General features: G+C 36.2%; 2 protein-coding genes across 7 annotated transcripts; one reads left to right on the forward strand and one right to left on the reverse strand.

Moving 5' to 3' along the window:
• Nucleotides 3068-9040, forward strand: LOC109231166 (receptor kinase-like protein Xa21). 6 transcript variants are annotated; one of them, XM_019396738.1, is made up of 6 exons: nucleotides 3068-3534; nucleotides 3934-4145; nucleotides 4315-4396; nucleotides 6005-6125; nucleotides 6368-8374; nucleotides 8474-9040. In XM_019396738.1, the coding sequence occupies exons 4-6, from the start codon at nucleotides 6086-6088 to the stop codon at nucleotides 8860-8862; spliced, it is 2436 nt and encodes an 811-aa protein (XP_019252283.1). In that variant the 5' UTR covers nucleotides 3068-3534; nucleotides 3934-4145; nucleotides 4315-4396; nucleotides 6005-6085; the 3' UTR covers nucleotides 8863-9040. The 6 variants fall into 6 exon arrangements, with proteins under 6 accessions (XP_019252283.1, XP_019252284.1, XP_019252286.1 ...); XM_019396739.1 differs by lacking the exon at nucleotides 4315-4396; XM_019396741.1 differs by having other exon boundaries at nucleotides 3937-4396.
• Nucleotides 9102-10310, reverse strand: LOC109231168 (protein EXORDIUM-like 7). Its single transcript, XM_019396743.1, has one exon. The coding sequence runs from the start codon at nucleotides 10239-10241 to the stop codon at nucleotides 9222-9224; it is 1020 nt and encodes a 339-aa protein (XP_019252288.1). The 5' UTR covers nucleotides 10242-10310; the 3' UTR covers nucleotides 9102-9221.

Here is a 15552-nt window from a genome sequence, read left to right on the forward strand (position 1 = left end):
TTAAGCCAAAAATAGAGGAACTAGGGCTTAGAAACTTAGGCCTTTGATTGAGGATTTGGAAGACCATTTGTGGTCGGATTTTGGAACTTTTGATATGTATGAACTCGTGGGGAGATAAGGAATCTAATGACGTAAAATTTATCGAATTCCGAGACGTGGGCCCGGGGGTCGGGTTTTGGCAATTTCGGGAATTGTGTTGTTTTTCGATTGTTTTCGAGTGGGCTTTGTCCCTTTAGCATATTTTGATGATTACGTTCTGATTTTGGTAGATTCGGAGCATCCGGAGGCCGATTCGAGGGGTAAAGGCATTGTGAGCTAGATTTTGAACCGGATTGAGGTGAGTAATGATTTTAAATGTTGTCATGAGGGTATGAAACCCCGGATTATACAGCGTTTGGCTATGTTGAGGTGACGCACACGTTAGATGACGAGCGTGGGGTCGTGCACCATTGGGGATTGTGACTTAGTTCATCCCGAATTACTGTTTTACTGCGTATTTGATAGCTAATTGTTTGATATTATTATGTTTTGGGCTAAATGCCATATTTTGGCTTCGTGCCAATTGTTTGGACCCTTAGGGGATTTTTACTGATATTTTCCTCACTGTTTGATTTCAACCTTGTGCTCAGTCATGCCATAATTTACTGTTTTCAAAACTCAGCTATGTTATTCTGTTTTAAGCACCTTAAATGATATTTTTAAAGATATTTTTGAGCTGAGCTTCATGTTTACTGTTGCCCGAGGGGCTTATGAGATTCTGACTGAGTAAGGCCGAGGGCCTGTGTTGTAAGGATACTTTTGGGTCGGGCTGCACGCCGCAGCAGTGATATTCTGATTATGATAATAAGGCCGGGCCTGAGATTGTACTCCACGAGGTGGCTTGTGACTGATATGAGGCCGAGAGCCTGGATATAATGCCACGAGATGGCTTGATATTGCGCTTGGGCCGTAAGGGGCCCCTCCCGGAGTCTGTACACCCCCCAGTGAGCGCGGGTACCCATTGAGATATGAGATATAGCCTGAGGGGCTGGTATTGTTCGGGGCCGATTCTGTTGTTACTTTGCCCGAGGGGCAGTTCTTATGTGTTTATCATTTCTAGTTGTCTTTCCTATATATTGTTTGACTGCTTAAAAGGTATTTTATGAGATTTCACTGTTTGATTATGTTTATTGATTTTGTTCTGCCTCTTATAGCTTAAGGTTATGTTTAACGTGATTTTATATCGCTCAGTCTTCATTTAATGTTATTACTCACTGAGTTGGAGTACTCACTTTACTCCTTGCACCCCTGTGTGCAGATTCGAGCGCTACAGGTCCTGCTAGCGAGGGTTGAGAGCTGTCCAGCAGATTTCCGGAGATTTACTAGGTAGCTGCCCGACGATTCGCAGCCCAGTGTAATCTTCCTCTATCTTATTTCCTTTCTGATTCAGTTATGTAGTAGTCGAGTAGACTTTCAGACTCGTAGTATTATTTTAGATGCTCATGACTAGTGACACCCCGATGTCGGGCTGTGTTGGTTTTAAATTCCACAAATTATACTGTTAACCTTTATTTGGGGATTTTAATTCTGTTAAAGACTTAGTATTTATTATTTTAATTGCTTAAAGTGAATTGGAAGTGTGTCGGCTGGCCTTGTCTTCACGAGAGGCGCCATCACGACCGGGTCCGGGTTTAGGGTCGTGACAAGTTATGGGGTACGTGAACGCATGGTCTCTCCGTAAAACTAGATATTTTATGTACATATTTTCTAAATTTGGTATAATATTAACTGTTGGCACCCATGCTCCAAAAATGTTGAATGGTGTACTTGGTTAAATGTTGAGTTATTTAGCAAGAGGTATCCTAAAGTATTTTCTTTCGTTTGTAACAACAAAATCACTGAACTATGCCTATTGCACTCAGAAGGTCACTCAACTAGATTTTCCAAATTTGGATTGTCAAATACCCATTTTACCCTCTAAATTATAAATATTTATCTTCTTTTTATTTTTTTAACTTTTTAATATTATGATTTTTCCTTTTTAATTTGTATTATGAACTTACCTATAGAATGAATAAATAATATTTATAAATTAAAAAAATAAAAAGTATTTAAGCATATATAATGCTGGAATAACAAAATAATGAGCATAGTAAAAAAAAATTAATTAGAATAATTTGTTAGTAATAATACTTTCAGTATTGACAAAAAAAATTCAAAAATTTATTTACACAATTCAGAATGAAAGAAAATAAAGGTTGTAAAATATATATTTCATGCACGTAATATGAAATAATTATTTAAATAAAGGTATTTTTATAATATGCATTATATATTCTTGAAAGTTATGCTCAATTATATTATTATGTTTCTACCAACTTTCTGACGACACAAAGTTATTTCACCGGAAAGCAGGGGGACTATCTGTATAGGGTAAAATATGCTATGTTAAGTCGTGCAATATATATAATATAATTGAGCATAATTTTCAAGATTATGTAATGTATATTGTAAAAATACTTTTATTTAAATAATTATTTTTATATTACGTGCATGGAATATATATTTTACAACCTTTATTTTCTTTCATTCTGAATTGTGTAAATAAATTTTTGATTTTTTGTTGTTAATACTAAAATATTATTACGAACAAATTATTCTAATTAATTTTCTTACTACGCTCATTATTTTGTTATTCCAGCATTATAGATTCTTGAATACTTTTTTATTTTAATTTATAAATAATATTTATTTATTTTATAGGTAAGTCCATAATATAAATTAAAAAGGGAAAATCATAATATTAAAAAGTTTAAAAAAAATAAAAGAAGATAAATGTTTATAATTTAGAGGGTAAAATAAGTATTTGGCAATCCAAAATATAAAAAATCTAGTTTAGTGACCTTCTGAGCGCAATAGGCATAGTTTAGTGACTTTGTTGTTACAAATAAAAGAAAAATGAGTTTAAGAGATAATTTGAGATTGTTGAGTGACCATTTGAGTAATTGATTCCATAAATAGTCACTCAACCAGAAGTATCAATATTTCATGTGGAATAAAATGACATGACAGTCCGCATGAATTTTTTTATTATTTGACAAATAACATCCAAACAAAATATAAGAAATCTACCCATACACCCAATTCCCGACACAAGTCGCTAAATAAAAACCCACTCGCTTAATAAATAATAAAATAAACACTAAACACTAAACACTAACCAATTCCCTCAGACCCATCATTTCACGCTAAAGTACCAATTCATTTCTTCACCTATTCACCCAAAAACAATCAAGAAGCTATTCCATAAATTTTGGCCTTGTAAATATAACAGCAACGCTTCCTGAAATTTCACCATCAACCTCACCGTATTCATTTCCATTTGATTATGAAAAACAGATCTAGTCACAAAATTCATTTAGAGATATGCCTGCCAAGATTCATTTTGCAATTTTGTACTCGATGCCATGTTGAAAAGCTCAATCTGTACTAGAATGAAACTATGGAGAAGAAGAAGAAGAAGAAGTGAGTTGCGTGAAATGATGGGTTTTTTTGGTTAGTGTTTAGTGTTTATTTTATTAAGTGGGTGGATTTTTATTTAGCGGGTCGGGTCGGTTCGTGTGTATAGTTAGATTTTTATGTTTTGTTTGGGTGTTATTTGATCAAATAATAAAAAATTTCATGTATGCCATGTCATTTTATTCCACATGAAATATTGATATGAGTGACTATTTGTGTGCACTAGGATAAATTGAGTGATTTTCACGTTACAAACTAAAGTAACAAACTAAAATAAAGTGACTTTGTTCAATCATTTTGTATAGTTCAGTCATCATCCCCGTAATGGACTCCTAAAGAACATGTAAATAGTAGAATTCCTAATTCTCATCTTCACATTGATGGGAGTGAAACTGATGCTATTTGATGGAGTTTGTTGATATTTTGATTTTACAGCAGCATTATTGGACGGAGAAGCAACTGCAATTCAATTAAAACGAGTCATAGTTGAAGCCTAGCAAAGATGGGAAAATTTGCAGACTAGTGCGCGCTGTGCATGCAAGCACTAGTCGCGCGCACTTGATATTGACAGATCTTGGCCTAGAGATTCTTGACGTAGATGACTTCATTTTTTTGTTTTGCCTATTTTTCACCTTTTTCTTTGGCAGGTATGATCTCATCTTTTTATAATTTCCAAATACATTGTAGTCGCAGCATTAAGCTCTAGAAACAACACTATATTCGCATAGACAATCATCAATACAGAGTTCACTTTAATCCAACATATGAAAAGGAACATTTTGCACCATTATAACTCTTTACCAAGTGTAGAAACAGATTTCAGCAAACTGGAATCTATTCAAGTCCAAGAAAATTGATAGCACAAACAAGTGGATGATGAAGAAGAAAACATCGATTGGTATTACAATAACTTTCATGCTTACCTCTTTCTTACCTGAGCCATGACAAATTTAAGTATTGGACTATAACTAGGAATAGCAATATTTGACCTATCTATTGTTCATTTTCAATAACTCTCCTGGTTACCTCTTTCTTATCTGAGCCGTGAAGAATTTAGCCATTGGACTCTAACTAAGAATAGCACTCTTTGATCCACCATTTAGATTTGTCTACTAAATGCCTATCTCTTCTAAACAGTTGTTCAAGATTTGCTACTTTTACTGTCCAAGATCAACTGGACATGGCTTGGGAAAATAAAGTTGCTAGGAAAGAAAACAACATTTGAACAGTTTCGCGTAGATCTTTGTGACTTTTGATGTTTCTAACATTTTTCAGAGAAACACGCTTTGAAAATTTATATGGTTAGTCAAAAATCAAGCACTTCAATCAACATCTCAATTCAAAAACTTCTGACGTTATTTCCAGAGATTTGTTTCATTTTGGTTAGTGTGTACACAACTCCAGTATTTCTGATCTTTCAAGCTTTAAGATTACAGATTTTTCATGGCCAGTGTGAAAGAAAGACTAATCAAAGGGATGACAACCTCAGAAACAAACTCCAAAGTTGACTTAGCGTTCCTTCTTAAGATCTAGTGATGCAAAATCACCATCAGACTTAATGTTCTTGTTCAGAAGAAAATTCCACTCGTTTCTGTTGAAAGTAGGTGTGATGCTCCTGAAAAAACGATTCCTAAGTTTCTTATAAGTTAATCCTAGAAAGCATGAATATCCAATGACTTCAAAAGACATATTTGTGAAGAGAGTCTTCCAAAGTGTAATGGAGAAAGGTTGTATTCATCTTGCTGTTGTACTTTTGCTGCTTCAGCAAATGAATACTTGTTTGTCAATTGTTAATATCACTACTGATCAAACAGCACTTCTTACCTTGCGATCTCAATTTTCTTTATACGATTCTCACTACCTCTTAGCTCGAAACTGGTCCACTTTTACCCCTACTTGTAGTTGGATAGGAGTTACTTGTGGCCCTCGCCACCAAAGAGTCACTACCTTAAATCTTTCTAGTATGAACCTTAATGGAATGGTTCCACCACAACTTGGAAATCTCTCGTTTCTCATTTCCCTCGATATCAGAAACAATAGCTTCTATGGGAGTTTGCCTGAGGAGTTAGCTCGTTTGAGGAGATTGAAAATGATCAATGTCATGAATAACAACTTTACTGGTTCAATCCCATCATTTTTCGGCCTGTTACCAAACCTCCATTCCTTGTACCTTTCGTTTAACCAATTTTCGGGTAATATCCCTCCATCCCTTTTTAATATAACAAAACTAAAGTATTTAAGACTACGAGGGAATTTTCTTGCTGGAGAAATTCCTCAAGAAATCACTAGACTTTGTTGCCTGAATTCCATAGACCTGCAAGATAATAAGCTTATAGGATCTATACCACCAACTATGTTTAACCAGTCATCACTTAAACAGATTGGTCTAACAAATAACAATCTTTATGGGAAACTTCCTGGAAATATATGCGACAATCTTCCAAATTTAGAGGTACTTGCACTTTCAAGCAATCGGTTTGATGGCTTGATTCCTCCAAATTTGCAGAACTGCTCAAAACTTCAAATATTATCATTGTCTCAAAATGATTTCACTGGAAGCATACCAGCAGAGATCGGGAACTTAACTATGCTGATAGCACTGCAGCTTGGAGTTACCTACTTGAAAGGTATTATTTTCTTATGTTTCATCTAGCAATACATGCAAGTGCTTTTCAAGCATATATTTTCCCTCGAAGCATCTAAAATGGGATTCATCAATTTCGCGTGCTATTTAGTTTTAAGAGATGTCTTTCTATTTCTCCAAATGCATTTTGGATGTTCAGTTAATTTTAATTTTTGTCCCTTTTCCTCATTGCCACTTCATTTATATTCAATCAGTTGTGTGTTATTGAATTTCCTAATTTGGCAGGTGAAATACCAATGGAGATTGGATACCTTCAAAAGCTCCAAATATTCGGGTTGTATCAAAATACGCTGAGTGGCTCAATTCCAGCAAGCCTTTTCAACATTTCATCCCTCCAAATCTTGACCATTGTGGATTGTCAGCTTTCAGGGAGTCTACCATTAAATGTAGGCCAAGGGACACCAAATCTCCAAGAAATTTATTTGGGAATGAATAATCTCAGTGGCCTTTTCCCTGCTTCAATCTCTAATGCATCAAAACTCATTGCTCTAGACCTTTCAAACAACAGCTTTTCAGGCTCCATTCCTGATTCCCTAAGTAAGTTAGAATTCCTTCAACTTCTACAGTTAGGGCAAAACAAGTTGATCGACCAGAATCCCTCTTCAGAATTAACCTTCCTGACTTCACTGACAAGATGTCGAAATCTAAGAGAACTGGTCATTGGTCCAAATCCCTTGAATGGCATTCTTCCGGCTTCTATCGGTAATTTCTCGAGCTCTCTCAGAATATTTTCTGCACCCTGGTGCAAACTCAGTGGCATTATACCAGAAGAAATTGGAAACCTAACAAATGTGATTATCATATCACTATTTGACAATGATTTGACAGGGTTCATCCCCAAAACTGTTAGAGGTTTGCAGAAGCTTCAAAGGTTTCTTATACAAAGTAACATGATAAGTGGGACTATTCCAGATGAAATTTGCTCTTTACAAAATATTGGAGACCTGAGTGTTAGGCAAAATAAAATTTCAGGTCCATTACCGTCGTGTTTGGGGAACCTTACTAGTTTGAGAAATCTTTATTTAGCTTCCAACAGATTGAACTCCAGTTTACCTGAGAGCCTGTGGAGCCTTCAAGATCTATTGATACTTGATGCAGCATCAAACTCATTTTCTGGTGTTCTGTCTCCCATAATTGGAAATCTAAAGGCTATTACAAAAATTGAATTGTCATACAATGACTTTTCAGGCATGATTCCTAGCATGATGGGAGGTCTACAAAAATTGATTAATTTTTCTCTATCACACAACAGAATAGATGGCCCCATTCCAGAGTCTTCTGGGAAATTGTTAAGCTTGGAATTCTTGGATTTGAGTTATAACAATCTAACTGGTGAAATACCAAAGTCCTTAGAAGCTCTTGTGTACCTCAGATACCTTAATGTTTCCTTCAATAAACTCAGCGGAGAAATTCCATCTGGTGGTCCTTTCGCAAACTTCACCAATCAGTCTTTTGTGTCTAATCATGCATTATGTGGTGTATCAAGGCTCCAAGTGCCTCCATGTCAAGTCAAGTCTCCGCGAAGGGCGAGGAGAAAAAGAGTGCTTTTCTCGATCCTGTATAGTCTTTTGGGAATAACATCGGTATTTGTTGCATTAGCCGTTGGATTTCTTATTTTAAGAAGAAGAAGAAATAGAAATGAGCCATCAGGATTAACTGATCAGGTATCATCCATGAGGGCCTACGAAAGAGTTTCGTATTATGAACTTCAACAAGCAACAAATGGATTCAGCACGGACAATTTGCTTGGTATTGGGAGTTTTAGCAAGGTGTACAAAGGGATAAAGGATGGGATGACATTCGCAGTGAAGGTATTCAACCTGGAACTTGAAGGTGCATTCAAGAGCTTTGACACAGAATGTGAGATCTTACGCAACCTTCGGCATAGAAACCTGACGAAAGTCATAACTTCTTGTTCCAACTCTAAGTTCAAGGCCTTAATATTGGAGTACATGCCAAATGGCACCCTTGACAAATGGTTACACTCTCATGACTTATTCTTAGACATGTTGCATAGATTGGACATAATGATAGATGTAGCATCTGCCTTAGACTATCTCCATAACGGTTATTCAGAGCCAGTGGTGCATTGTGATTTGAAGCCTAGCAACATTTTGCTAGATCACAACATGGTTGGCCATTTAAGTGATTTTGGGATTGCGAAACTGTTAGGTGCAGAGGATAGTTCTAGACAAACTAAGACTATTGGGACCATTGGATACATTGCGCCAGGTACCTCAACTTCTTCTCTTATCTTTCTCGCATGATGATTCATCTATCGAACTAGTATAAAATACTTTAAACTGATGATTTCTAACATCATCATTGCAGAGTATGGACAAGATGGACTTGTATCAACAAGTTGTGACGTCTACAGCTTTGGTATCGTGATGATGGAAACATTCACAAGGAGGAGGCCTAGTGATGAAATGTTTACTGGAGATTTAAGCCTAAAACAATGGGTAAACAACTCGCTTCCTTCTGGAGTTACACAACTAGTGGATGCAGATTTGATGAGACCAAAGAAAGAACCTCTAAATGCTGAGATGCAATGCTTGGTTTCTGTCATGGAATTGGCTTTAAGCTGCACTTCATTGTCACCAGATGCAAGAATCAACATGAAAGAAGCTCTTTTGGCGCTCAACAAGATAAGACTTCAACTGGTCACCACCAAGCTGAACATTGAAGTAAGGCTGAATCCAGAAAGTTCACTCCAATAGAATTTGGAGAAGGCTTGTTATAATAAGAGTAGAATAAAGATAACAGGAAGCAACCTCTTGTTGCTGTCTGTAGGCCTATCTTATTTATTTGTTAGCAAGTCACCTTTATACTTCCACCATGTCAATTGATTAGCATTATATAATAATTTGAAAGCAGGACTAAAGAAAGTTATGGTTAGTGAAGTATGCATAATGCACATTTGGAAACAGAAACATGACTCTAGTAATTAGCAGAACAGTTGGGGAAAAGAAAGAAATTACATAAAGCAAAAATACTTTAAAGAGGAATAATTTAGCTTGAAACAACTCTGTACAAGAATAACATCCTTCTATCTATATAGTCAATGACCATGACTAATCTAATCCATGGCATTCGGACCAAAACATCTCTTCCTGAGAGGGTTCCAAACCCATTGAACAAGAAACTTTCTCCCTTTCACTCCATGCAAATTGAAGCCATTCCCCCAAGAATCCTTATACACTTGTCCAACAAATCCACCACCAGCACCAGTTCCATAGACACCCAAGCACAAATCAGCAATCTCAGTAGGTGCAATAGGATCATTCCCAGCATACCAAGCATTCACAAGAGGGTTACTTGAGACCTCAGCAAGCTCATGAGCTATCACACTGATCATTCCGTCGACCCCCGGATCACCATTTGGTGCCCCCATTAAGCTGTTTCCTCCATTTATTGTGCTTGGTGGTGGTTTCCCTGAATTCTTAGGCCAAGCAAAAGGATAAGCACAGAAACCAGGGCATTGTTTCCCACTATAACCTACCCAAGCATAAGGCACTGTCACTCCAAGAATTGATGGGAATGTGAAGTAATGAAAACCACATACAGCCCTACAAAATTCTTGAACTTGAACATCATAAGATGTTAACACTAAGTAAACTCCATTCTTATAATTCAAAGGTAGAGCTTTAGGGTATGATCTGACTGCATTTTTAATCACATATTGCACGGATAATCTGCTAAGGTACTTTCCTTGTGAGTACTTGAAGTCAAAGAATTCACCAGAAAGTGAAATGGTTGAGATGTTTTGGCCAGTTTGATCTGTGTAGAGACGAATGGTTCGCCACCAATCAGCAACAGAAGGATGAGGTGCATAAGAAGAAGAAAATGAGTTGAGAAAGTCTCTGATGGTGGCTTGATGAGAAGGGTTCCAATTGCCGTACCATATTATATAAAGTTTAATAGGAGAAGAAAGAACAGGGCCCATATGGTATTCAAGATTAACAAGATCAGAAGAGCCTTCATAGTTCTTATTTTCATTGTATGGACTAATCCAAGAAAAAGCAACAAGTGAGAAGCAAGAAGAAGATAGCAGCAACAAGAATTGGAGATAATGAAAATAGTGAAGCTTATTGTCCATTTCTCTGAGTTCTTTGTCAGTATGGAGATAAAAGGATTGCTTCTATGAGGAGATTTCTTGGGATATATATATATAGAGGGAAGATTGATGAATTTATGGGGAGATTGATACATCACGCGTTCGAGCCATGGAGACAGCCACTAATGATTGGGCTAATTTTTAGCCCAAATTAATCCATGAGTAAGTTTGTCAAAATATCTTAGAAATAATTTTATTTTTTGTTTAATATTTTAAATATGACCATAACAAAAGCAAAAAAACCTTATTTAGTAATTATACAATTTATAAGAAAATAACACATATTAATTAATGTTTAATAAGAGTTGGGCGGGTTGGGTTATGACCCGAATTTTAACCCATTTTGACCCAACCCATCTTAGCCCAAGTAACTTTTGGACTGGTCATTTGACCCGCCCAATTATTGACTCAACCCATTTTGACCCGCCCAAAATTGACCCAACCCGCCCATTTGACACCCCTAATGGTAGACTATCTACATTATATCCTTAGGTGCGGCCCTTTTCCGGACCCTGCGTGAACACGTGATGCCTTGTTCACTGGGATACCTTTATTTTTATGGAGAGATTGATAGATAGATTGGATTCTTCACATTACTTTTATATTCTTTCTTTGGAAGGAGACAATGGAAAATCGAAAAGCATGTCAACATAATTGATTTGTTGTATCATAACATCATTGTTTACTTTGTTTTAATGATGGTCATGCATGTTACTAACTTACTACCTCTTTTTCTTTATTCCATCTAATGCCTAAAGAAATGGTAGTTGTCCCTCTATGTCTAACCAACCTTCTAATAGATTCTGTAACAGCATTTATACCAATTCTGGTAAACATTGGGATCTGCAAGGAAACATTTGTTTACATTAACTAAAATCTTTACATGTCCATTAATTGTATACAAATCTCACATGGTTTTACCAGGCTTCCAGACTACTCCTTATCTTAAAGTATTGGACAAAATCCTCATAGTTTTTCACGAGGGGTCATTGGACCCTATTAACCTCGGCAAAAATTATATGTGCATATATATATATTGGAAACGATTATATATTTTGACTGGAACCCTTACGATCAAAAGTCAGATGGTGCGCTGGTCGAGCAGTTCGCTCATGTGCCTAGCCACCTTGAAAATCTTGGGTTCGCCTTTGATTTTATGCATGGCTTGTGAAGAAAAGGTAACCAGGCCAGAATCAAAATCATTCTCGTTAAATGTTATTTTAAAGAAACAAATTGACTTACTATAGTTTTGCCAATAGTAAAGGCACAAAAGGTGGTAACATAAACAAAAAGTTGAAAGGTGGTAACATAAACAAAAAGTTGAGTCAAAATCATAAGTGTGAAACCAAATGATGGATGTGTCACTGTGTTAAAGCAAGCATGTGATACCCTTTCTTCTCATTTTGCCTTGTTTGTAAGGTAGTCATTATTCCTTTGTCAAGATCTTTGACAATTTGTTTCCCCCCATCCTAGGAGAAATGTCATATTCACACTTTATATATGGTGGAGTAACATGCATTGACATCTATCTATCCCCCATTTTTCGACTTTAAACTGAGGCAATTGTCAAAAGGTATAAAAAGAATAATTTATCATTTTGCACCTACTATTTCCTGATTTTGCCCCATCTATCACTAATTGAAGAAAAAGTGGAACTTTTCACTTTGGAGAACAATCATAACCTTCACTTGTTTATTGCAGTAAAGCTCTTTAACCTCTAAACTTATTATATTACGAGCTTAAAGATATATATTTTTTTAATTTGTAACAAAAACATCACTTAATTATTTGTGTAAAAATTAACTATTTCCTAGCTATAAGACAGTGTATGCTCTCATGTGCAAAGTTTTTGGTGCTCTTACAGGTAAAGCTACATACTTTAGAGAATAAGAGTTTACCTTTATTTCTAGCTCTTTAGTTGGAGTTGATCATGCGATCACTTCTTGTTTTAGTTTTGGTTTTTTGAGGTCACTGTATTGGGAAAAATCAAGTTAACATATGGAATTAATTATGTGCTGATATATCAAGACACATGGTTCAATGAAAGAGTGACAACTGGTGAAGAATATTCGAAGAAACATGAGCCTTAACAGGCACGGGCAAAAATGCAAGAAAACAGGGAGGAACGGTTACTCAGACCTCTTGATAATTCGAACAGACATCGGAGGAATGAACCTATATAGCAAAAAGTATAGATACGTATTATCCGTAATATATGAGCATCAATGATGGAAAACATTATAAAATCTTCACGAAACAGTTACGATTGCCAATTATAACATTACATTAAATGTCATTAATTGCTCATAATGACTCTGTTATGAGAGGAAAGAAGCGTATTACTTAGAAATAGCTATAAAAGGAGAGAAATAACATTTGTAAGGACACAGAATATTATTGGAATACACTAATTTACTTTGCTTTCTTTTCCCTATTCAGCTATCGTTTAAGTCAATTCTTCTTATTTATTCTATAATTGCTCATAATGACTCTGTTATGAGAGGAAAGAAACGTATTTCCTGGAAATAGCTATACGAGGCTTTAAATAGTTTTAGCTATGTATTTGATTAAAGGAAAAAGGCTCTAATATACCCCTCTACTTTGATAAATAGTACGTTCATCTCCCCCGTTATACTATCAGGCCATTTAAAGGCCTACCATTAGGAAAGTGAAAAAAATTACCCTTATTTTTAACCCTCGTCCAACAAGGCAATTAGAATACCATCTGGAAGCCAACGTGGACAGATCCGACCCGTAACCCGTTAATATAACCCGTTAGATGCCTTCTCCTTCCCAATACCACCATAGGCATAAATTCTAGGGTTCATATCAGAGAATTTTTTTGCTCATCTTCTCTCCTTCTTTCCTCGATTGTGAAATGTCTCAAGGAAGCTCATCTACTCTCGTCTCTCATCAGATTAAGTGCCATTGTGGTATGATAGCAAGCAACTTAACTTCGAAAACTATTTCTAATCCTGGAAGGAAGTTTTATAAATTTCCTAAGCCTAAGGTTTGTTGGTCTCATCTTCTAAGTTTGGTTTTTTCTATTTTTCAGTTGTATAAAGTATAAGTGTTTTAGTCTAAATGTAATTTATTGTTATTGACAGGATTATTCATGTCGATTTTTCTTGTGGGAAGATGAAGTTTTTCCAGTTAATCCTATGAATGCAAATAGAGAATTGGGGTCGACAATGGATGTTGTTATGTTGGACATAGAGAAATTGAAGAAGGAAGTAGCTTCCATGGAGGCTAAAAACCATTCTCAAGTGATTAAAGTTGCAATATTGGAAGAGAAAGTATCAAACATATGGATCATTCTGTTGATAATTTTAGGACTATTTTTGGGGTTCGTTGCTGCTTCAATGAAGAACTGATTGGCTTAGGAGATGTGTTCATTGTAATGTTAGCTCTAGTTGGGAGTAGTATGTGTCTAACTCCCAAGGGTGTCTAATATTAGGTTGCATTGCTACTTAGCTGCTTTGTATTGTTAATGTTTCCAACTAATGAAATACTGGTTATTTTTGTTGTTTAAGTATAAAGCTTTCTTGTATCATACTTCCCTTTATCACAAACACAACATAACTTCAATATAATTCCCTTTGTAATGTATATCCCCTTGTGACAAACACAACATATTACAACAACATAATGAAATATATAACTGGGCAGTCAGCATAACTTCATTAAAAATCAGCTAACACTTCATTAAAATTCAGCTAGCACTTCATTAAAATTCAGCTAACACTTCATTTAGCAACATAAACATAACAATTACATAACTTCATTCATAGACAACATAATTCAACATCATTCTGTTGAAAGGACCCAAAAGGGATGTCACTTTATAACCCCAAAAACTGATACCACCCAAGTAATAAAATGACATCCACCTTGAAAAGTTTAAGTTAAAGGACCTAAAAGTTAAGTTAAAAGTACTGTCACATGCAGTAATTACATCAATACAAGACACCAAAAACCATTCACATGTTCAGAACTTGACTAGTTCTGTGCATTTCCATTTCCCTTCCTTGACTTCATCTTGGCTAGTCGTTGCCTCTCTAATTGGTTTCCTGTTATGGCAGCTTTTCCTCTCCATGTAAGATTTTTGGGTGAGTAAGGAAGTTGTGTTGGCAAACTCACACCACTGGCATCACCAACAAAGTTAATAGTCCTTGTTCCAGTTGTTGTGCCTAGTTGCTCCCTCCTTTGGAGTCTAGTCTTTGCCTCTGACACACGCCTAGGTGGGTCTGGATTGTTTGCTTTTGGATAGTCAAAATCTGCTTCTGGATAGTCAAAATCAGCTTCTGCATTGCTGATTGATTGCTTCCTAGACAGGGATGGTGTTGGCATAAACATGTATTGAGGTCCAGAATTGCTGCTTGCTTGACTGGCCTGACTGGCTTGTGGTGCTGTTAGTTGCAGCTCCTCTTCTAAGGACAACCCTGCAGCAGCTGGAGATCTAGCCATATTGTCCTCATGATCTTCATCAACAGTTGTCCTCGACCTCTTTTTTGTTTTCTTACCAACCTGTGGCTGTTTTCCCTTGCTTTGCTGCCAAAGATATAAAGTAACAAAATTAGGACACTATGTTAATTCAGCTAAGAAGTAATATAGTAAAGGTGTGTCAGGTTACCTTTTGACATCCCCTAGCATTATGCCCAAGCTTTCTACATGTGGAACAAGTTATCACCCTGCCTTTTCTGGATTGAGACCACTCCCCTTGCCTATTTATTGTCTCATTCTTTTCTCTAGTCCTCTTCACTTTAGGCCTACCAGCCATATTCACTAGCAAGGGTGGATCCATTGCATGAGTTGGCTCTATATTCCAGAACTTCTGTCCTCTAGTTGGTTCTAACTTATGTGCATAAGTAGAGAGATAAGCCTCCTTGGTGAACCACCAATGAATCTCAGACACAGGATTCACTTTTTTGTACAGTAATGCTCTAATTGCATGAGGACATGGGACCCCAGTGAGGTCCCATGTTCTGCAAGTACATTTTTTTAGGTTGATGTTCACTCTATGCTTTTCAGTAGTTCCTTCATTCACCTCATATCCATCTTTTCCATTAGAATCAACAATACATTTTTGTGCACTATTCAAGAAAAATCAGGCCTACCTGCTGGTTGTAGCGATTATTAATTAACAGGAGCGAATTCAATTTTGTTGTTATTACCTAAGGCCTGCCTAGTGTTTGGGTAGAATCCTATGAGCATGGTATCTATTACTAATTCAGAATGAGGCAAAGCAGTAACAAACTTGAGAATGAGCGATCTAAAAATCCTATAGGCATGC

Source organism: Nicotiana attenuata, chromosome 8, assembly GCF_001879085.1.
Source record: "Nicotiana attenuata strain UT chromosome 8, NIATTr2, whole genome shotgun sequence".
NCBI lineage: Eukaryota > Viridiplantae > Streptophyta > Magnoliopsida > Solanales > Solanaceae > Nicotiana > Nicotiana attenuata.